This window comes from Martes martes (assembly GCF_963455335.1).
Source record: "Martes martes genome assembly, chromosome: 7".
NCBI lineage: Eukaryota > Metazoa > Chordata > Mammalia > Carnivora > Mustelidae > Martes > Martes martes.
In genome coordinates, this window is record NC_137894.1 from 29085776 (window position 1) to 29108341 (window position 22566).

Below are 22566 nucleotides of genomic sequence, written 5' to 3' on the forward strand. Positions count from 1 at the left end.
GCGAGGGGGACTCTCCCTTAAAAGAGGGGCCAGGGCCTGACCTGAGGCCTAGCCACCCACGCCTCAAGGCAAACCGAGTTTCGAAGCAACTGGAACGGTCATGAACAAGCTGTGATTTTCTGGACTGGATTCACCTCTCTGGGGGGCTGGTGACCGAGGGAGGCCTGAAAAGAGTTCCCTTTTCTGAGGGGCACTCAGATGTCTGTCCCACTTCTCTACCTCCTCCGTGACTCACGCCCATCTCCCCATCCTGGGTGCCCCACCTAGGCCTCATCTCACTTTCTCTTTCTGTCTCAGGAATATAACAACACCCTCTTCTGACTTCACCCCTTAACTTCTACCCTAAGGTACTTCTCATCGGGAGCGATCTTTCTAGAACCTGTCTGTGGGTCCCTCCAGGCAGAAACCAGGGCTACCTGCACTCTGGGCCCGAATTCTAGCAAGGTCTGGCGGGAGTCAGTTCCCAGCCGTGTTTGTGGACTTGGCTGAGACACAGCTGTGGTAGTCACGGTGGTTGGCCCCCAACATCCATGACACCCCAGGGGATCTCCTTCCCAGTGGTGAGGTATGAACATGTGGCTCGCTTCTGGTCACGAGACCCTGGGGGAGGTCTCCTGGGAGGATGAGTGGGGAGGACTTCGAAGAAAATGAGATGCGAGGAGAGGTGGCCTTTTTCTTCTTGTATTTGTGGCTTTGTCTGGAGTCATAGAGCAGAGCTGCTGCCGTCCGACGGGGAGATAGAAATAGAGGAGAACCACAGAGACGCTGCGCTGAAGCCCCGAGGTACCCCATCTGGGGACCACACTGCCTCCGGCCCTGTATGTGGAGACAACACACTTCCTCCACACCAGACACTTTGGTTTTGTTTCTTGTAGCCGAGGCATCAAGTGGATGCAAGTAACACAGTGAACGTGGACGACTGTGTGCCAGCGCTGGACTGTCCCCCAGTAGTACCACCGGCCCCAACAACCTCCCGAGGCTCAGTTTCTCCAGCTCTGGATTGGGGTGAAAGGTTCGGGAGGCAGAAGTGGAGAAAGGAAGGCTGAAACCTATTATTAAGAAAGGGCTGTTGGTAAAAGACACCCATGGAGGTCAAGAGCATGGGCTTTGGCATCAGACAGAGCAGGGTCTGAAGCCCAGCTCTCTGTTCATGGGCTGTGAGGCCTTGGGTGAGTCCCATAAACTCTAATCCCTAGATTGCTCTCCTGGGAAGTGGAGGCAATGGTAGGGTGCCCCCACAGGCTGGGGTGAGGGCTAAGAGGGGTGGGCCATGTGAAAAGCTTCCTGGTCCCCTTGGCCCTCTGCAAGGGCTCCAAAGCCAAGCTGGCTATTCTGGCCACCCAGCCTTGGGAGCTGCAGAAGGTGGGGTGGTGTGAGGGGAGGAGGAAGACCTCTGTGCCCGAGAACTCGGGAGCCTCTTTGGATGCCTGCCAGTACTTCCTTCTGCAATCGCTCTGACCTGTGACCAGCAAGGTAATCTTTCTGGGGTGTCCTGCCTAGACCAGGGCAATTGGGAAAGGAAGGCCTCCTGTATGGGATCCTTGAGGTAGGCCCTGGGGGGACTTGGCCAGGTAAGGAAGGTCAAGGAATGCATGCCAGGAGGGAGGCTGCAGAGCAGATGGGGAAAAGTGTGGCAGTGAGAAAGGTACATTTGGGGAAAGGGAAAAGGCCTGTTTGGAGCAGAAATTTGTTGGGGGGTGATGGGAGGAACCCCTGGAGAGACCGGGGATGGAGCCTGGCTGTGAAGTTGTCTGCCTATGAGAGGGTAGAAGCCTTCTATAACCAGAGGGTTTCCAGTCTCCCCCTAGCACTAGAGGCATCACCTCATTTGATAGATGAAAAAACTGAGGCCCGGGAGGCTGAGTCAGTACTGTTGGAGGTGGTGCTATCAGAGGCCGGTAGGATAAGGTGCAGCCTCAGCATCTGGCCTTCAGAGTTCAAGGTGATGTGTACACCATCAGCTACAAAATCAGCTGCAAGCAACAGAATGCTTGGGTGCCTTCAGTGCTGAAGACGTTTATTGGCTCAAACCTAAGGGCTCTGGAGGTCGGGGTCTAGCAGGGGCAACTCCACTGCTCTGCAGTTCTCCCTAAAGTATTCTGTCTTGGGCCGCTATTTCAGAAGGATGGGTGTGCCTCATCTCTAACCTGGGGAACACATAACCGGCCCCTGGGGGCCTAGCTCTCTTCCGCACCAGCTTTCATCTGTCTTACCATCCCTCGTCAGTGGTAAAGCAGGCATCGGTAAGGGTGGTGATTTGTGGACAAGGCTGACTCATCCCTTCTTCCCTACCTAGCCTGGGCGCAGGCCCCCCTGAAGGCATATTCTGCTGAGTAGTCAGGCCCTGGCTCCTTGGGGCTGTGTTTGGGGCGGCAGCCCAAGGCTCTTTCCAAGGTGGTACCAGACCTGTACCCTGCACCTGCAACCAAACCGGAAATCCCGGTAACATTCTCAGCATCGTCTCCTTTATAAAGGGGGGGGGGGTGGGGGTGGCCAATAGGCAAACTAAAACTAAGAGACTTGGAGGCTACATTAAGGTCCCTCAACCCCTCAAGGGCAGGACCAGACAAAACAAAAACAGAGACCTCAACCTGCGTTTTTAGGCTCACTCCCACATTGCCTTTATAATCCTGTCTCTCAGTTCAACCACAGTCTTTCAGTCTGAAGACGCCGGGGGAGGGGCAGGGGTCTTCCTGCCCCAGAGAATGTGTGATCCGGAGACTTAAGGTGCACTGCCTATGAGAGACCTCAGGCTCTTCTCCCTTGTCTAGGCTTCAGGCTCCCAAAGCTTCTGGCCTCTGAGCCTGGCCCCGCTGGGGCTCTGGAAGGGGGCAAGAGGGGGCAGGCACAGTGTGGCAGGTGACAGGCGGGGCTGCACCAGGGAGCCCTGCGGCTCCACTTCCTGTGGGCGAGGGCCCGGGTGCCTGCCCCGGGGGGAGCTTGCACAAACCTTCCTGCGCGGGCCCCAGGCTGCCTTCCCGCCTGGCCAGTGCACCAGCCTGCCTCCCCCACTGGCTACTGCCTCCCACCCGGGGCTGGCATCCGTGCTCTCAGTCCTGCAGCCTGGACTGTGTCTCCATCACCAAAGGGCTGGCGGGGGGCCGGCCGGACACCAGGGCCCGCCCTCCCATCGCTGGACGGCCACTGCTCCTTCCTCATTTTGCTGCCGATTCTAGCCCCAAACAAAACAGGTTGAGCCCTTTTCCTCCCTCCGGCAGCTCCTCTCTGGCTTGCGGCTGCCTTCTGAGGCGCTGCAGACGGCGCCGCTGGCCGGGGAGGGGGGGCCTGGGCCAGCCCTGTCGGGACTGGGACGGTGCTCCTGGCTCCTGGCCCTCGTTCAGCCCTGTCTGTGGCAGGAGAGCGAGCTGTGCCGCGGCAGTCCCCTGACGATGATGCCCCAGCTCCAGTTCAGAGATGCCTTTTGGGTGAGTGAAGACCGGCTGGGACCCTGAGCAAGTGGAAAGGGCCCCGGGAGGCCGGCTGGGCTGGGATTGCCCTGTGGCCCTCATGGGGGTGCGACTCCAGGGGGGAGGTTTTCTCATGAAAACAGCAGTTGATTTGGGGTCTTAATTATGATGGGGCATAACCTGAGCTTCTGTCCCTTCTGAGTTGGAAGGGGAAGTGGTCCTTGGTCTGGGGTACCGATTGCTCTGGGAACCTCACCACAGTGGGTGAGGGATGTCATCTGTACTCCCAGGCCTGAACTTCTCAGAGAGACCCTGCCCCCAACGGCAGGATCTTAGTAGGAGAATCTCATATATGGGTGGGAACTTGAGAAGGCCATGTGAGGTGAAGGAGGGAGGGGGTCAAGGGTTTGGGGACCGGAGAGACTTGAATTTGGGTCTTGGCTCTGCTACTTAGCGACTGGGCGAGCTGTTTGACCTCTCCGAGCCTCGCTTTCCCCAGCTATACAGTCCAGATCAGTATTAATAAGCATCTCAACGGAATGGGAGAATTTAGAGGGGCGAGCTCATGCAATCAAGTTCCCAGCACCTTGCTGACACGCCAAATGATCACTCTTTTGCTCCTCACACAATCTCTCTTCCTCAGACTCTCGGGGTCCTCTGAGGAGTCTTCAGGCCCCAGGCAATTCCTTGCTTACTTTCTTCAGTTCAGTGCAGGTGTCCTTCAAGTCCTTTTCCCCCGGGAAATGACAACCCCCACCCCCCCAACAGGCTCTGGAGGTGAAATGGCTTGGTGTGGGCCACACACAGCCTGCAAGCCCACTCTGGACCCCAGATCCCCTCAGCTTTTTTTGCAGCTGTGTCTCTACCTTTCCTCTGCTTCTCAAGCTCTGGCCATTCCCAGTGGCTTGTGGCAAACAGCTGAGACCCCTCCGGTTAGAGCCGGGGAATGAGGCCGTACTGAGGGCACCCTCCTCCACCCTGCAGAGGACTCCCTGGCCCTTCACTCAGCCGGCTCAGACTCAGCCAACAGCCTGGCCCTCCCTGGGCCCTTTCCTGGGGCCTGCGGCCAGGAGGATGAGAGCTAACGAGCCAAGCCTTCCTTCCCTTCCGGGCCGTGCTCTGCTTGGGGCCTGTGGCCAGCGTGCGAATGGCCTGCTTCCCGCCTGCCCTGACCACACAGTGGGCTGAGGGCCATCTGGGGAGGGTTCCCCATTCCTCTCTGGGCCTCCATTTCCCCAACTCTATAAACAAGAGGTGGGCTCAGGTCGGAGATGCCAATGGAGACAGACCTGGCTCAGCCCGAGCCAAGTACCAGGCTGGCAGCTGGGCCCACACAAAGGGGCGGTGGTGGCAGTAGGGGGTGGGGCAGTGAGTCATCACCTCTGCTCTGCCTAAGAGTACAAAGTGGGGGAAAGAGGTAGGGCCTAGACATCCAGAGTGCTCTGTAGCCCAGAGCAGACCAGGAGACCCTGACCATTTTACCTCTAGGACATCTGTCCCAGCCCAGGGCTCCTGGCCCCACCTTCCCAAGGCAGAGCTCCGGCAAGGAGCAGTCCCCATGGCAGGATCTGGGCAGTGGGGGATGATGTGGGGAGCGGGAAGGGGCAGGGTGCGACAGGGACAGCAACAGCAGGAAGAAAGGAGCCCACCTGTGGCTGAGGGACAGGCAGCCATGCTCTGGGCTTGCCCCACTTCTGAGCCACCCCAGGCTTGCTGAGCTCCAGGCTCCTCCTCCTCTCCCCTGCTGCCTCCTTGGGCTCCAGTGAGGATCTAGCCCAGGGAAGGCCAGAGGCAGCTGGGGAGAGAAGTGGCCCAGGGGAGCTTCTCACCCCAAGCCTGGGGAAATGCCCCAGAAGGTCACTGTCAGCATCACTGCACCCAGGGCTCTGAATTTAAAACCCATCTCTCTGGGGCTCAGCCCAGCCCAGCCTACAAGGACTGCTAACACTGAGTACTAAAGATGAGTCAGGTGCTGTTCAAAGGACTGTTTATCCATTCATTCATTTAAACTGGTGAGGTAGATGATCTCATCCCTATTATTCACAAGAGGTAGTTGGGGCACAGAGAACTTAAGTAACTTGCCCAAGGTCGCACAGCAGGGATTAAGCCCTGACGGGCTAGCTCCAGTGTCTGGGCTCTCATCCAGGTTGCTTTAACACCCTCTCTCAACCCAGCAGATCACTGGATCCTTGGGCCACATCAACAAAACAGAGGGGAAATTCCTGTCCTTCTGCCACCCAGAGAAGTAGGAAGGTCAGATGAGGCTGATGGAAGTAACTGGAAGTTCAATTTGCAGACAGATCTATAACACGAAAGACACAGTGATCTAACCGCTGTGGGGGTACTAGAGACAGAACCCAGCCTGCCCCCACCCCAAGCCCAAGGCATTAAACCCCACAGCCTCGCAGTTCGAAAATGAGTAGTCTTGCGTAGTGGAAGGAAGCCCGTGAACTAGAAGGATCCTGTCTCATACCACAGCACCGCAGTTAACATCCCGAACCCTCAACCCTCAGCCATCCTGGACCCAGGTGAGAGCTAGCCCTGTTCCCGGCCCTCGTTCCTTGTAAGAGCAGGAAACAAAAGTGCTTTCCGAGGAGCTAAGAGCTTATATTAAAGCTCATATACTTTACTCACATGAGATGCCCCATCATTTTTTAATTAGGGCCTATGAATTCTAATCTTACCCGTGATTTTAACAAGCTTAGTCATGTGGTCTTTATAGATAACAGCAGTTAGGAGAGGTCTACATGGAACTTGACATTCAGTTGGTGACAGATAAATATTGCTGGGCCTGAATGGTTAGAGACAGTTTCACAGGGAGCAGGTGGCCTGAGAACAAGGGAGGAGACCAAAATATTCTAAAAAGCAGACATGGGACGCCTGGGTGGCTCAGTTGGTTAAGCGGCTGCCTTCGGCTCAGGTCATGATCCCAGCGTCCTGGGATCGAGTCCCACATCGGGCTCCTTGCTCGGCAGGGAGCCTGCTTCTCCCTCTGCCTCTGCCTACCACTCTGTCTGCCTGTGCTCGCTCTCTCTCTCTCTCTAACAAATAAATAAATTAAAAAAAAAAGAAAAAAAAAATAAAAAGCAGACATAATGGCTCAGAGGTGGTGGGAACATCCAGCGTGAGAGCAGGCCAGTTCTGTCCCTCAGTACGCCTGTATTTGTCATTTTATCAATGTGGCCACCGGTATTTATTTATAGCCTACTTTTTCCTGTGGCAAAACACGGGGATGCAGGCCACTTGTGGAGTGAGGCAGGGGTGAACTAGACACAGGGCGAAGGGATAATTTGATTTCTGTTATATAGATGATAAGGAGCATCGCACCTTTGCAGGAAGTTGGTGGCTGGGCCTCAGAGCGGGGCCTGTCAGTGACACAAAGCTGAGGGTGAGAATACCAGGTACTTGAGCTGAGACGGCTTTTGATCTTGTAAACCTTGCCTCAGCCATAAATCCGAGGGGCACAGAAGCCCAGAGAAGGCGGGGTCCCGTCCCCCACTTCCCAGTCTCTCCTTGCCAGTGGCTCTTCTCCAGGCAGGCAGCCAAACTCTATTGCAGAAAACATCTGTCTATGTCTTCAACAGCCTTATCAAACACGGTAGTGTTCAGTTTTTGTACAATAAATGTAAGAACAATGAATGTCTCCATGGTCCCACCGCCTTCCTGAACCATTTTCTCCTTCGTTTCACTTTAGTTCTATTCTACAAATGGCTGTCAAGTGGGATCCTCTGGGAGGTGGTCTAAGCTGGACCCCTAGCCTTATCCCCACATCCAATCAGGTGAATGAGACTGTCTGGCCCTCAAGGAAGTCACTGTCCAGCACTGGAGACAAAGGTTCCCTAATGACTGGGCGAGGCACAGGGAGGGGCTGGGCTCTGAGCTGGGCCTTCTCACCCCACCCTCCCGCTTCCTCCCAGACCTGTGCAAAGGAGCCATCGGATATTGTTTTAAGAGGGAAAATCTAGTTCTGGATCAGGTTTTATTGAGATCCACATCCTACCCCTTTTGAGGTTGTTAAAGGCAAAGTAAGGGCTTGAGGAGGCTGGGCCACATACTACAGTGACATCTCCCCTCGCTTTGGGCCAGAATTACCAAGGGCGTGGAGGGAGTAAGCCCGAAATTTCCCCTCTGACTTGTAGCCACATCGCTTCCCTTTGAGGTGAGGCTCCAGCCTCCTCTAGAAACCAGCCAAACTGGGAGAGGCTGAGCTCCCCAACACGCAGAGGACTGAGGCAGACACCATTTTCCGGGGTGGGGGGATGACTCACTAGGGACACACAGGGGGCTACAGATGGGCTCATCTCTCCCACACATGCCGGCTCAAGAGGCTCTTGCCTCTTCCTCTTCCCAGCTCTGAGACTCTGAGTTTCCCCATTTAGGAGAGAGGCCCCATTTTGGCCTGTCTGTCCCGCCCCCCAGACCTGCCAATCATGGCCCTGGGGCCTCACAGAGAAGCAGGAGAGGCTCACGTTCTCTGGGCACCCATTCTGTTCTCAGCATTTGAAGCTATGTATATACCTCCTAAAGCAACAAAATCAATCAGTGTAAGATCCTAAGAGGAAAATAGAGAAAACCAGGTAAAAAAGCACCTTTAGTCTCACCACACGAAGACAACCGGTAATATTTTGCTGTGCTTCCCTAAGAGTATCTCACGCAGGTGCAAGTGTATTGTGTACACAGTGTTGTATTCTCCCTGGCTTGGTTTTTCTTGCATTTTAAAATTGGTCTATAATTGTGGTAAAGTATACCCAACATGAATTTCACCATCTTAACGTTTAAGTGTACAGTTCAGTAGGGTTACTGCGTACTCACATTGTTGTGGACACCCCTCCCCTCCGCTTTTCAACATAATTCCATTTTGAACATGTGTGGGTGTGGGTGTGATTTCCTCGTTTCAAAACACCATTGTTAATGGCTACTCAGTCCAGCTTGTGGGTTTGGTAGACACATGCATGATTCATTTATCCAATCCCCTATTGCTGGACATTCAGCATTTATGCAATCCCCTATTGCTGGACGTTCAGCATTTATCCAATCCCCTATTGCTGGACATTCAGCATTTATCCAATCCCCTATTGTTGGACTGCCAGGTTGCTGCTGCCAGTTATTCATTATTCTGGACAGAGATGCAATGGGTAGATCGTTGTGTATCAAAAATTTTCACTTGTGGATTATTTCCTTGAGTGGATTCCTGGAAGAGGAGACATTCCTGGGTGAGAGAATGGGACGGCGTTTCTAGACAGGCAGGAGCCTTTTGATCCAGGAAGAAAGGGCCAGAGTGGCCCAGTTGGGGCTGGGGGGGCGGAGGCTGGACGGACTCTGCTGGGAATCAAAGCTGCTCAGACTTTGGGGGAGCACTTGCCGCAAGGCCTTGGCCTCGAAGGTCAAGGAGGCCAGCGGTTGAAGAATGGGTCCTCCTCAGCAGCAGGATGTCACAGACCATGAGGCGATGGGAGAGGGAGGGCCTAGCTGTCCTGCCCTTGCTGCTACCCACTGCCTTCTTGGTGCCTCCCTGGCTGCGTCTGTCTGAAGGAACGGGGACAGACTCTTTCTGTCAGTGTCCTCCTATCTCCTGAATGGAGACGTGGGCGGGCTTCCTTCAGGGTCACCTGTCCGGGGCAGAGCGGGGACTCCCACCCAAGTCTGTGGGCCGCCATCTTACTCTGCCACTGAAGCCAGAGAGATAGGTGAGTTTATTCTTGTTTGAGTTCTAAATCGTGTAGGACAAATGGGGGTGGGGGTCCCCTGCATGTTAGCGTTGATTTCTGTGGCTTTGGAAATAGGGTTATTTTTTTCTATCTGCCCCTTAATTTTTCATAAGTGAACACAGATTATGTATGTTATTTCTTTTTAATTTTTTGAGAGAGAAAGCGCTGGCGAGTGCATGCATAGGTGTGTGAGGGGATGGGGGAGGGTCAGAGAAAGAGAGAAGAGAGAGAGAGAGAGAGAGACTCTCAGGCAGGCTCCCCACCCAGTGTGAAGCCTATGTGGGGCTCACAGACAGGGTCTCAAGGTCCCAACCCTGAGATCATGACCTGAGCCGAAATCCAGAGTCAGACACTTAACCAAAGGAACCACCCAGGCCCCCCCCGCCATTTAAGTCATTGAAGAGGAAAATATTTAAAAACAAAACTAAGCAGTTCTTGTTTTCAAGCCTAAGATGGTGTTTTTAGGCGAAATTTGGGGCCTGATAGTCTTAGCTCTTCCACACGCTCTGTGCACACCGGTGGTACAGGGTGGCTCGGGGGCTGGAGAGCTGGTTGACCTGTGCCCCTTCCACAGGATGCAGCCCGCTGGGTGGTGCTGAGAGAAGATCGCAGAGGTCGGTGGTTCTGCCCGCTCTGCCTTTGCGATGCCTACAGCTGGGGGTCTGGGAGGTTTACTGGGTGGAGCAGTCTCGGGCTAGAGAGTCACCCACACCTTCCCTTTCATTCTAAGTGGGAAAGGAGATCTGCTTCTCAATGGCCCTGTTTGTACTCCAATTCCCGGGGACTTGTGTACCCTTCCCGGCTGTTCCCCAGGAACCCCAGGAATGGAGACAGGGGGCCCTGCTTGGGCTTCACAGGGGGGGCAGGGGTTTGGGGGGTGGCAGGCGGGCGGATAGCGCTCCAGCGGGAGGAACTGCAAGGGCAAAGGTGCGCAGGTGGGAAGTGGGCACAACAGTTTTGGAGGCAGCGTTCTGCCCCAAAGCAGGGTGCAGGGAGCCCGGTAGGGAGGGAAGGCCCCAGCCGGATTGTGAAAGGTCCTGACCAGCCTGAGGTCGTGGCAGAAACACTTTCTTCTGCCCCGCTGCAGGCTTTCCAGTGGTGGGTGTTCCTCTCATGCAAAGGAGGCTGGAGGCTGCAGGCCGTGGGCGGGATGCCCTTCTTCCTCACCCAGAGTCTAGCTGATGCCTCAAACCACACAATGAAGGGAAACGTGGTGTGGAAACTGAAACTGCCTGGGCTTCCAGCAAGAGACAGTGGCCCCCTGTTCCCCGGGGGCTGCCCACACCGGGGCCCCGCCCTGGACCAACTCCAGCGGGGTCTCCCTCCAGACTCAGGAGTCAAATGCTTCTCTGAAGCCTCACCCAGGCCTCCACCTTCCCTTGCTGGGCTCTGGAAAAGGATTGCCCCTCTCCGAACTTCGGTGTCCTCTCCGGCAAGACATCAGAGTGATGGTCACCTCAGACAAAGGCTTTGAAGAGGGGAGGCGAAGGGCAGCGCTAAGGGCCAGGGGAGTTAGCAGAACGGAACCAGGGTATCAAGGTCCCAGAATTACGACGGTGTGCGCACCTCCAGGCTGGGCCGCATGTGTGCGCCCCCTGACTCCCAGGATGCCTCTCCAACTCTGTTCACCATTACATATTAAACCCCGCCCTCTGAGAGTCATTCCCATGGCTTCAAGGGACAGGACACATTTGATTCCAACAACAGCCCTGCAAACGTGGTATTCTTATTTCCGTTTTGCAGAGAAAACTCATAGAGGAGGTGTGGGCCTGGGGATGCCACCGAGGTGGACTTTGTGGTTACTGGGCTAGGCCTGGCTGCTCCCTTCTGAGGCCTGGCTCAGAGTGCCTTTAGGGGTTAGCGGGAGGCGTGTGGTTTGCGGAGATCTGGCGCCCTGAACATTGGGCGAGAAGGTGAGCAAATGGCAGCCCTTCCCGCTGGTGTTTGCAGCATCCGCTATTGGGCAATAGAAGTGCCAGCTGACGCTCCAGAAATTACAGCCGGCACAGCGATGGGGTGGCAAGATGGGGCTCAGGGCTTCCCCGCAGCAGAAAAGGGGGAAACGGAAGCTGAGCCCTCCTGGGGAGGGACGATGGGGTGAGGGCTACCCGAAGTGTTCAAGGGACAAGGAGGCCCGTGTGGCTGGGACCAAGGGACCATGATGGGGAGTACTTGGAGTTAAGATCGGAAATGTAACAGGGAGCCAAATCTCGTAGGACCGTAGTTCTCCAAGGTCCCAGTGCCCTGGCCACACCCAAGGCCAGTTAGGTCTGAATCTCAGGGTGGGAGGCTGGGCATCAGTATGTTCTGGAGTTCTTGAGTGTTTCCCCCATGCAGCCAGGGTTGAGAAGCATCGGCGCCCACCATCTTGGTGAAGCTTTGTGCAGTGTCACTGTGGACACGGAGCACACACCTGGCTCGTACCACTGATGTGACCTCGTTTGACTCACTTGTGAATGAGTCGAGGCTAGAGCTTGGTTTTTGTTTTTTTAGCCTTATAATCTTCTACCATTACTTTTTTAAAATTGTGGTCAATAAACGTAATATAAAACTTACCACTTTAACCATTTTTAAACTTGCAATTCAGTGACTTTCATTACATTCACACTGTTGCACAACGATCACTACTATTTCCAGAACTTTTCATCATCCAAAGCAGAAACTGTACCCATGAAACAATAACTCCTCACCTTCCTTCCCTCGTCTCCTACTTCTGTTCTGCTTGCCAGGAATCTGCCTATGCCAGGAACCTCGCAGAAGTGGCATCATACAGTATTCGTCCTTTTGTGTCTGGCTTCTTTCACTCAGCATGTCTTTAAGGTTCATCCATGTTTTGGGGTGCTTGGGTGGTTCAATCTGTTAACCTGTTAACTGGCTGCCTTCAGCTCAGGTCATGATCCCAGAGCCCTGGGATCGAGTCCCACATTGGGGTCCCTGCTCAGTGGGAAGTCCGCTTCTCCCTTACGCTCTGCACCTCCCCCCAACTTGTTCTCTCTCTCAAATAAATAAATAACATCTTTAAAAAGAACAGGTTCACCCAGGTTTCAACAGACATCAGATTTCATTCTTTTTGTGGCTAGACAAGTTTCCATTCTCCATATAGACCCCATTTTGTTTACCCATTCATCTGTGGATGGGTTCTGGGGCTGTTTCCTCCTTTTAAACATTGTGAATAATGCTGCTGTGAACATGAGTGTACAAATATCTGTTTGAACCCCTACTTTTAGGTCTTTGGGGCATTAGCCTCAAGTGGAATTGCTGTCATACAGTAATCCTATGTTTAACCCATTCAGTAATTCCAGCCTGTGTTCCCCAGCTGTGTTCTATTTCCATTCCCATCAACAAGGCATGAGAGTTCTGATTTCTCCACATCTTCACCAATACCTGTACGTGTGTGTGTGTGTGTGTGTGTGTGCACGAGCTCTGTGTGGGTTTTTTTTTTTTTTTTAAGATTTTATTTATTTGTTTGACAGAGATCACAAGTAGACAGAGAAGCAGGCAGAGAGAGGGAGAAGCAGGCTCCCTGCCGAGTAGAGAGCCCGATGCGGGGCTTGAGCCCAGGACCCTGAGATCATGACCTGAGCCGAAGGCAGGGGCTTAACCCTGAGCCACCCAGGCGCCCCAACCCCCGTGTGTTTTATTTACAGCAGACTCTGGGCATTAAGTGATGTCTCACTGTGGTTTTGATTCATATTGCCCTAATGACTAATGATGTTGGGCATCTTTTCATGTACTTATTAGCCATCTATCTTCTTTAGAGAAACATCTATTCAGGTCCTTTGTCTACTTTTGAATTATTTGTGCTTGTTGTGTTTCTTTACATATTCTGGATATGAATCCCTTATCATATATATGGTTTGCAAATATTTTCTCTCAATCTGTGGGCTGTCTTGTTATTCTCTTGATAGTATCTTTTGATGCATAACAGTTTTTCATTTTGACAAAATCTAATTTTATTAACTATGCTTTTTGGTGTCAAATCCAAGAAATCATTACTAAAGTCAATGTCTTGAGGCTTTTCCCCTATGTTCTCTTTTCAGAGTTTTACGCTTAAAAGAGCTAAAGCTCTTACATTTAGATCATTAATCCACTTTGAGTTAATTTTTGCATATAGTATGAGGAATGGATCCACCTTCATTCCTTTACATGTGGATATACAGTCTCCCAGCACTGTTTGTCAAAAAGACTGTCCTTTCCCCATTGAATGATCTTGACATCTTTGTTGAAAGTCCTATATGTGTTTATTTCTGGGCTCTCTATTCTCTTCCATTGGTTTCTCTTTATGACAGTAACATACTATTTAAAGTACTGTAACTTTGTAGTAAGTTTTGAAATCAGGAAGTGTGAATCTTCCAACTTTGTTCTTTTTCAACATCATTGGCTATTCGAGGTCTTGAATGGAAGTGTTTTGTGTGTGTGTGTGTGTTTTTTAATGTTTTATTTATTTATTTGACAGAGGTCACAAGTAGGCAGAGAGGCAGGCAGAGAGAGAGGAGGAAGCAGGCTCCCTGCTGAGCAGAGAGCGTGATGTGGGGCTCGATCCCAGGACCCAGGACCCGGGTGGCCAGTGAGCCACCCAGGCACCCCTGTGGAAGTGCTTTTATTGTTCCCATTTTATATGTGAGGAAGCTGAGGTTTGAGCCTTCCTGCTGGCCACCAGTATCTGACAACCCTTCCATAACTCTCCCAGCCTGGGCACAGTGGAGAAATCCCCTCCTTAGAGAGTCTGATTTTCCTGGTTTGGGCATCGACCACATTTGTTCCTTTGATTCCAGGGTCAGTTTCCACCCTCTTCCATGTCGGAGTGATAGTCCTTACAGACACCAGCACCAGATGGCGGGGTCTTCTCTGTAGTTGCCATACCATCTGGCTTCCTGGGCTTCCTTGAGGTCTCACGGGCTCTCACTCTTAAGGAACACTGGCCGGGTCGCCAAGTTCCCTGGTGGATCGTGGGAAGGTCCCGCCGGGAAGTGATGTCTGCCCTCGCCTTGGTCTTGGCCTGCCTGGACCTGAGGGGCCTTTGAAAATTGAGACTTCAGGCCCCGGACTTCCCAGTGGCCTAGAGGGAAAGTTAAACCGTGCATGGTCTCAGCTTGCCCAGGGGTCCCTCAGGTAGGCCAGCACTTCAGGGTCTGGGCAGGGGCGGGGGGGGGGGGGCATATTGCTCTATTTAGAGATGTATTTTCCTGTAGCATGGCTCTACGCCAGAGGCGCACTGGCTGTGTTGGGCACCGTAAAGCAATTTCCCAGTCTCCAACACAGAACCCTTCCTTGGAGGTCGCCATCTTTGTCTCTCACGCTGCCTTTAGAACCCAATGCCCTGCTTTGAGTCTACTGAATTCACAGAGTGGCCCTGATGAGTCCCTCTTCTCTTTGAACCTCTGGCCTCTTGTCTGTATTAAACTGAGGTTTGTGGTTAGAAGATAGAGACGTGGCAACATGTCCACTAAAGGCCTCATAGGGGCAAGGAGCCTCATGTGCAGACCCCGTTCAGGAGCAGAGGCCCAGCTTGTACACAGGCTTAGAGAGCTTTGCAGCCGGAGCCCAGGGTCATCTCTGAGACCCAGAACCTGCCAAGGCCGGCAGAGGCCAAAGGCTTTCTGCAGAGGCTGCAGGGGTGTGTCCCTGCCTTTGGGAAAGGGTGTGGTCGTGGCCATGGAGCATCTCTGCCCCTCCAGGCCTCCATCTCTGTCTCCTGAGCAAGTCTCAAGCCCAAGGGAGGAGCATCCACAGCCACAAAGACATCCCTTGTCAACCCTGTGAGGGCCCGTGGGCCAATTATTCTTCCCGTTTTACAAATTAAAAAAAAACTGAGTCCGAGAAATTGGAAGCCACCAGTCCAAACAAGTGTTCCAGCCCAGATTCAAACCTAGCTCCCCTTATTTTTTTCCTTTCTTTGACCTAATATGTCCTCATCACTGTGGGCACCATTTTCCAGGAACTCATCCAGTGTTAGGGCCGCTGTCGGGCTCTTCCACGTACTCCAGCCCAGAGGTGGGCCATAGGTTCACGTTCATTTTACGGGAGGTTAAGTGACTTGCCCAAGATCACACTGACTGTGTGCACGAAACTGGCCAGGACTAGAACCCAATGCCTGAACTCTTGCCGCATCCCGCTGCCTGGACTTCCTCCTGGGGTGGGGCTCCATGGGGCCTCCCCTGGGAGGGGTAGGCAGTGTGGGAGGGGTGACACTTGGAGAACAGGTTGTGCAGGGACAGTACATGGGCCTTCAGGGCCAGCCTCCGGTTTCTGGCTGCTCACCACAAGCTGAAGCCCGTGTGTCAAGGAGCCCCGTGTGGCTGGCCACAGGCGGGCGGGGGCTGGACAGTGCCTGTCCTTGCTGAAGGGGTTGTCCCCTCCGGGGCTCAGGGTCTGGGATGGCTCAGCTTCCTCCTTTCCTCTGTCAGCCATCCTCTGCATCCCACTGCCTCCCTGACCCACCCTTGCCCACTTAGATCTGCTTCCTACTCCACCTAGTGCTTGATCAAGGGAGCTCTGCTGCCAAGTCAGTGTGGCCAGCATAGAGGAACCCTGTGACCTGAGCACGTCATTCACCTTGCTGAGCCTCAGTGCTCCTCCATCAGGTGGGGTGATAATTTTCGCACCGTCCTGACATTCCAGGGGTTTCTGAGGATTCGATGTGACAACATATTTAGAGCACTGGCCTCTAAGACCTACATCCCACCCAACTCCCTTCCTCTGAACTTGGAGCCTGAAAGGGAACCCTGGATCCCCTTCCCTCATGGGAAGGCCCCACACCTGCTCCTGAGTCTCTCCTCCAGCTGGCCTCAGGCTCCCTCTTCAGACAGCTGCTCAGGTCTCACTAGGACCAGTCAGAGCTCTGTGAGTCTGACCTCCCATCTCCTGAACCCCAGCGGCTCATTCGCATCTGCGGGCCTCTGCCTGGACTGGTGTTCACTCCCTGTCCCTCCCTTGTTCTACTTTTTCTACACGTTTTGGTTTCATAAAGCAGGAAGAAAAAGTTGGGGGGGTGTTGAGCTGGGCCTTTAAGACTTGAGAGAGGGAAGGGGAAGTGGGCAGGGCCTCACCGACTTAGGGGGAGGGGAGCGCAGAGCCGGAGACCTTTCCTTCCTGCTAATCCGAGGAGGTTTATTTAAAAGCACAAAATTTTCAAACCAGGCTGATTCTGGTTGAAAGTCAGGCCTGCCCACACTAATGCTGATTGGGCCTGGACAAGTTGCATAACCCCTCTCATCCTAGTTTTCCTCCAGCACCCATCGTCAGTAGCACTGAGATAAGCGCCCCTACCCCTTACCGCCCCCCACAGAGTAGGCCCTCTTCTGGTGCTCTGTTGCCCCCCACACCTGGTGAGGTGGGATTCCCGGGAGGATCTGAAAGTTCGCAGGGCCTTGACAGGCCCCTGGAAGGCACGGGGTGACCCCTGGCCATGCGCGGAGGGGCCCCAGCCAGCAGGGCTGCTCTGTTGTTTGGCTGCTTGGGTCAGGGGCCCTGAAGGCCCCAGGAAGGCTGGGGCTCAGTGGAGAGCTGGAATCCTCTGGAAACTCATTTCTAATCTCCAGCTCCTGTCAGCCCAGCTGAACCCAGGGTTACTCATCGAACTGCATTCAGTGTGCTTTTTTTTCTTTAAAAATAAAAGTCCGTCTTTGCCTTCATGGCTATCCCTCTGGCACCTACCCTGGGCCATCTTAGAAAAGCTGTAAATCACCCCACAGGTATCGGTTTATGCACGGACCCCTCCGATCCTTGGGTCAAGGACACTTTGACCCAGCTCACCCTCCCCATGGAATCCTTAACCTGTGAGGGGGTGCTCTCCACCTGCTCACGCAACTGGCCCTGTGCAACCGTATCTGGGCTGGGCTGGGCTCTTGGGAAGCCCTTCCTTGTGCTGATCTGGAGTTGGCCTCCCTCCCTCTACTCCCGAGAGTCCCGGCAGGGACACCAGCCACAGACACTCCCTATGCTCCTGATGGCCCCACAAAGGCCTACAGGTCTCAGTGATTTCTTGAGTGCCTGGGTTTGGGACCCTCTCTTCATCTAGCCTGCCCTGGATACTCTAGGGAGGCAACTAGCTTGCTTACTGAAGCCTCTGGTCATCCATCTCTCCGCCCAACCATCCAAGCCATACCTGGGTTTTCGGTCCTTTGCCTTCCTCAATTTGCCAACTACGAATGGTGGAGATGAGCCCCACTGTGAGGTGCAGCCATAGGGCAGTGGAAAGGGCCCTGCTGTTACTCATGGACTGACCCAGCCTGAGCCTCAGTGTCCTTGTCTGTACAATGGAGAGAATAATACTGCTTTAAAAAGTAGAGGGGATGAGTCTGTCTGGCTTATGTAAAGGTGTTGGGTGATGAGTCATTGCAATGCAAGCCAATGATCTGGTCCCCCCCATAGGACTTCTCCTGAGCCAGTAGTCATAAAGCCACATCCTCTCGAGGGCCTCCCTCAGACATTTATTTGGCGCTCGTCCAATGTGTTTGCGCTGCAGATGCTGGGCTCTGGAAACCAGCAGAGAAACAGACCCACTTCCCGCCTTCAGGGAGCTGCCTCCTGGAGAGCTCAGGGCTCACTACCTCCAGTTGTCTTCTCAGTCCACAGAAGACAAGCAACAGTAAAGAGTTGCCAGTAAGCAAGCTCAGGAGGCACGCTGGCCGCAGAGGTCCCTTCTGTGACACTGGGACTGTGCCGCCCCAAATGCCTGCTTGGACGGCTGTCCCAGGCTTCTGGGGCATCTGGGGTGAGAAGAGTGAGTCTAGTCTCCTGTCTCCTCTCCCACGGATAAAAGGTGATTTTTTTTTCTTTTAAAGGCTAAAAAAAGAATGGGGGAACCTAAGTGGCTCAGTCTTTAAGCGACCGCCTTCAGCTCAGCTCATGATCCCAGGGCCTGGGATCAAGCCCCGCATCGTGCTCCCTGCTTGGCGGGAAGCCTGCTTCTTCCTCTCCCACTGCCCCTGCCTGTGTTCCCTCTCTCGCTCGCTCTCTCTCTCTGTCAAATAAACACATAATATCTTTCTTAAAAAATTAAAAAATTTTAAAAATTAAAAAAGAATGAAGAGCCCATCAACCCAATAGCATGTCAGACATTAGAAAGGTTTTCAACAAGAAATGGTTAACATTTTATAAAATGGTTTTTGAGCCTGGTAGGGGACAAGCCAGCAACTTAATTTTTCTCTCTTCCACCTTCTAAAGCTGCTGTTGGTTCTCCCTTCCCCATGCCTGGGCATGTGTTAGAGCTTTTCTATTCCTTTTCTAGTCTCTGTATAACTCACTCCAGTTCAACCTTATGTCAGAGTTTCACTCTCTTGTTCAGTTGAACGCTCCCAGTCTCCAGACTCCAACATGGGAAGCCTACAATGGGGACAATGGGGACAGGACGGGGCCCGTTTCTTCACTTGCTGTGTTCTCCCCATAACCACTGCTTACGGTGTCTCCTCAGACAGGGTGGGCTGTGGGGTCCGTGACTCTAAAGGGTTGAAAGGTCTTATTTCCCTGGAGCTCTGGGAGCTGGTGGTGGTGCAGCAGGTGGCACAGGCCCCCGGGGTAGCTCTTTCTCTCCTGGTTCTATGGTGAGCCTGTCCCCCCAAGGATGACCTACTCTGCTCCCTGCAGCTGTCCACTTCTGACCCTTCGCAGTGCACCCAGCAGTTGGCTCCACGCGGCCCCTTGTGGCCGCTCCTCCCACCCTGTCAGGTAGTTCTCATGAGCAGAAAGTCCCAAAGCTGCTATTCCCATCTCCCTTCCACAGCCCTTCACTTGGGCCCCAGGAAGAATATCGGCCAGTTCCTGGACGCGCTGACCCCTTTCACGCCTCTGCCTGGTGGGGGTGGTGACAGGCAGGCAGGGACAGGGCAGGGTCTGGAGAATACCACTTGCCTAGCAGCCACTGAGCTTGGGGAGTTGCAGAGAGGCGTGAGACTGGGAGGCGAAGAGCTGAGATCGTGGCCTGGGAGAGCTGGATTCAAATCCCGCCTGTCCCCTAGGCACATTAGGTGACCTCCCTGCTTTCCATCTTCCTCACCTGTAACATGGGGGTAATAATCCTCAGCCTTGTACCCGACATGCTGTGATCTCTGTTCACCGTTCTGAGCTGTGCACATCATTTCATGACTTCTCAGAACACCTCAGGCGCTGGGAACTGCTGGGCGCCTTTTCCTGCCCGAGGGAGAATGACCTGAGATGTGACCCCACAGCTAGTCTGCCGGAGTCTGGACTGTTTCTCAGACACGGCCTGGGCACCTCCCTGACTCAGCAGCCTCGGTCCGCCCTGAGGGGCCTGTTCCTTAGAGGAGCAGGTTGTCAGGGAAGGGGGGAGAGGTTGACCTCTGTCCCCACTTCCTAAATGAGGAAACCGAATCCCACCAAGTCCCTCAGGCCCTGGTCTCTGTGGTCTAGCCCCCGCAGCCACCAAAGGGTGATATGGGTAAGGAAAGGGGGAAGTCGTGGTGGGTGCGAAGACTGTCTTTCTACCCACCCAGTGGGGCCATGGCAGGACCAGGGCGATGGCTGACGGGTAGACCTGCCTGGAGAAGGAAGCCGCTGGGCTTCCCTGGGCAGCAAGGGGCACCTGGGCCTTCCCCACACTGCCTGAAGGTTGAGGTAGGAAGAGGCTTCCACCTGCTCAGGTCTCCCCTGGGCATTTCCTTCTAGAGCCTCGGGAGACTTCCTGCTGTTCTGATTTGGCCTCACTGGGGGAAGGGAGCCCCAGCACGGCCACACAGTGTGATGGCCAGGGCTCCCAGGTCCCCTCCCCCTAAAGGAGGGGACCGTGGCTTCTCAACACCTGGCACCCTCCCCGGGGTGAACTGCCCCGGGGTGCCACCAGGCCAGGCCCGGATTCTGGCTGCTCACTGCTTCCCGGTGTGCACATCTGTGGAGCCAGCATGGCCCCTCTCCAGCGAAGAGCTCCTCTGACCCCGCCTGGGCTCAGACCCCGTCTCTGGGAATCCATGGGAACGGAAGGATAGCCCAAAATACAGCTTTGATTTAAGCTGGAAAGAATTTGAGTCATCATTTTCAAAAGTGATCTTTCAAAATGACTTTTTGACATTTCAAAATGAAAAACAGTGCTGGTTATCTTGTGAATGACGGATGTAGGTATGTGGCCTGGGGGAGAGGCGGACCTGGGTTCACAGCCCAGATTCCGACCTTTACCCCTTGAGAGATCTTGGGCTGTCACTTCCCCTCTGTAGGTCTCCTTGTCACTGTCCTTACCTCCGTGAGTGAGAGGCATTTTCAATGAGCAAATCACTGTGATGGGGCGCCTGGGTGGCTCAGTCGGTTAAGCATCTGCCTTCAGCTCAGGTCATGATCTCAGGGTCCTGGGATCGAGCTCTGCGTTGGGCTCCCCAGATAGCAGGGAGTTGGCTTTTCCCTCTCCCTCTGCCCCACCCCCTGGTTGTGCTCGTTCTCCCTCTCTCTGACAAATAAATAAATAAAATCTTAAAAAAAGAAAAAAGAAAACCACTGTGATGTTCCTAGTGTGTGGCTCTTAGACCCCGTAATTTCACTAAGATCAAGGCCATGGGTGGGTTTCAGGCAACAGAGGCTGTGGGTAGACGGAGGAGGAGCGAGGCCCTGCCTGGTAGCTTCTGCACTGTGGACCTGTGAGCCAGTGAAGGAGACGGACTTGCAGCGAGCCCTTGGCACTTAGAGGGTGGAACTGGGTGGGTGCTGGGAAGGAAGGCTAGGGGGCCCCGGCAGGGGTGATGTGCGGTGGGCCTGGACTATGAACTTACAGAACTGATTGATTATTTAATTGAATGATTGGTTCATTTATTTCCTCAACAGCAGCCTGAGCAGCCTCATTCCCTGGAGGAGGTGGTGGGGTAGGGGTGAGGAGGAGGGTGCAGGCTGGGGGAGGGGTGCAGTGCTGGGAGGGAGCAGCCCCCACGGAGCGAGGCACTTCCTCAGAACAGTCTCATCGCTTGTGACCATGGCTCACTTGGCCACAGCGGCTGCTGACGCCACTGTGGCTCTGAGCAAAGGCTGAACACCCTTTTGGAGTCTGCGGCACTTGGGGGACCTGAGCTCCTGGGGACCCAGCCTGCAGGGCCCCTTGCTGCCTTCTGCCTCCTACGGAATGGCTAACGTAGGTTTGGTTTTGCTTGTCTTTTCACTCTGGGCAGCTCCATAAAGATGGAGGGCTCCCCTGTGGAGCTGGGGCCAGGGTCCTTGGGAGGGTAGAGCAGAGCGTCCTGCTGCAGGGTGGGGGACAGGGGAGGAAGAGGGGGCGGGCGGCTGCTTCTGGCTCTCCCAGGCTTCGTGGAGCGGCAACAGGTCCCCTGCAAGTCCACACGCGTTTCCTGCCTCTGCCTGGGCTTCCCGAAGTCGGTCCTTCCCTTCTCCCGGCCTCAGCCTCTCTGAAGACTGAGGGGCACTGGACAAGATGCTTCCTAGTTTGGTGGTCTGTGGAACTGGGCCCTGAAAGCACCAGCTCAGGGTGCCTCCCTGCTGGGGAGAGGACAGGAGGCTGAGGCTCCAGATTCCTCTCCTTCCCCAGCTGTCACGACCTTCTGCCAGCTGGCTTTGGAGGGAGGGCAGGGGCCGAGAGGCAGAAAGCCCTGGTCTGCTGGCTGGTTAGTGGGCAAATGGCCGCTCAGAAAAGCCAGAGAAATGAAAGCCTGGCCCAACCACACCAGCCCAGATGTGAGGGCTGACGCCTGACCCAGGACAGTCCAGCAGGGGTCCTGGGGACGATTTCCTTCTGCTGGGGCCCTGAATAGCCAGCAGGGCCCATGAGCACTGCTTGATACCCAGTGGGCAGCTGAACCCGGGCCTCAGGACTTTCCAGGAATGCTTATGGAGGAGGGCATAAGCTTGGAGTCCTAGGTATCCTACAGGTCTGGAAATTTCACTATTTTGAATTTGCTGAGGGAGAGCTGGCAATTTGTGCAATCTCTGAACTTCCTACCGTGTCTGATTCTACTTACACCTCAAAGAACAACACCTTCTCTCCTAGAAACTGTCTCAAATGCCTCTTCCTGTGGGAAGTTCTCCTGGATTTAGACTTCTCTCCTGCCTCTCCCTACATACCCACACATAGCATTTGAGGAGAGGCACAGGGCAGGGAAAGATGCACCATCAGCTCTTGACTCTAAGGTGGGCTAGACTTGCCTCCCCCGGGTTGTGGCCCCACTGATTCACTGGGGTCTGAGATGGGGTTATGATATGTATGCTCAGGAAAGCAGACTGTTTCTCTAGTCTCCGAGGCTCTGGGTGCGGTGGTCCATGCGGATGGAAAAGCAGACTAGGAGCCGAATCTCAGGGCTTGTCTCAATTTACAGTTGCTTGGCCTAGTAGCATCCTAGGGGGTTAGGGGTGGAGGAAGGGGTCCTTCCTCAAGCATGGATGCTGGAGCCAGGCTCAGGTCACAGATGCACGAAGACCCAGCTCTCAGCTTAATGTTTCACCACGTTCTCTATCTCCCTCTTCCGCCAGTCAGCCTTGTGTGCAGCCTGGCCCTAAGACCCACC

At 54.2% G+C, this 22566-nt stretch overlaps 1 protein-coding gene across 1 annotated transcript in view; it reads left to right on the forward strand.

Moving 5' to 3' along the window:
• The first annotated feature begins 2906 nt into the window (after positions 1-2906).
• The window catches only part of PSTPIP1 (proline-serine-threonine phosphatase interacting protein 1), a 47590-nt gene continuing 27930 nt past the window's right edge, over positions 2907-22566 (forward strand). The window contains exon 1 of the mRNA XM_080808998.1: positions 2907-3425. Within this exon, the coding sequence (XP_080665124.1) occupies positions 3390-3425 (36 nt within the window). The 5' untranslated portion in view covers positions 2907-3389. The remainder of the gene's footprint in view (positions 3426-22566) is intronic.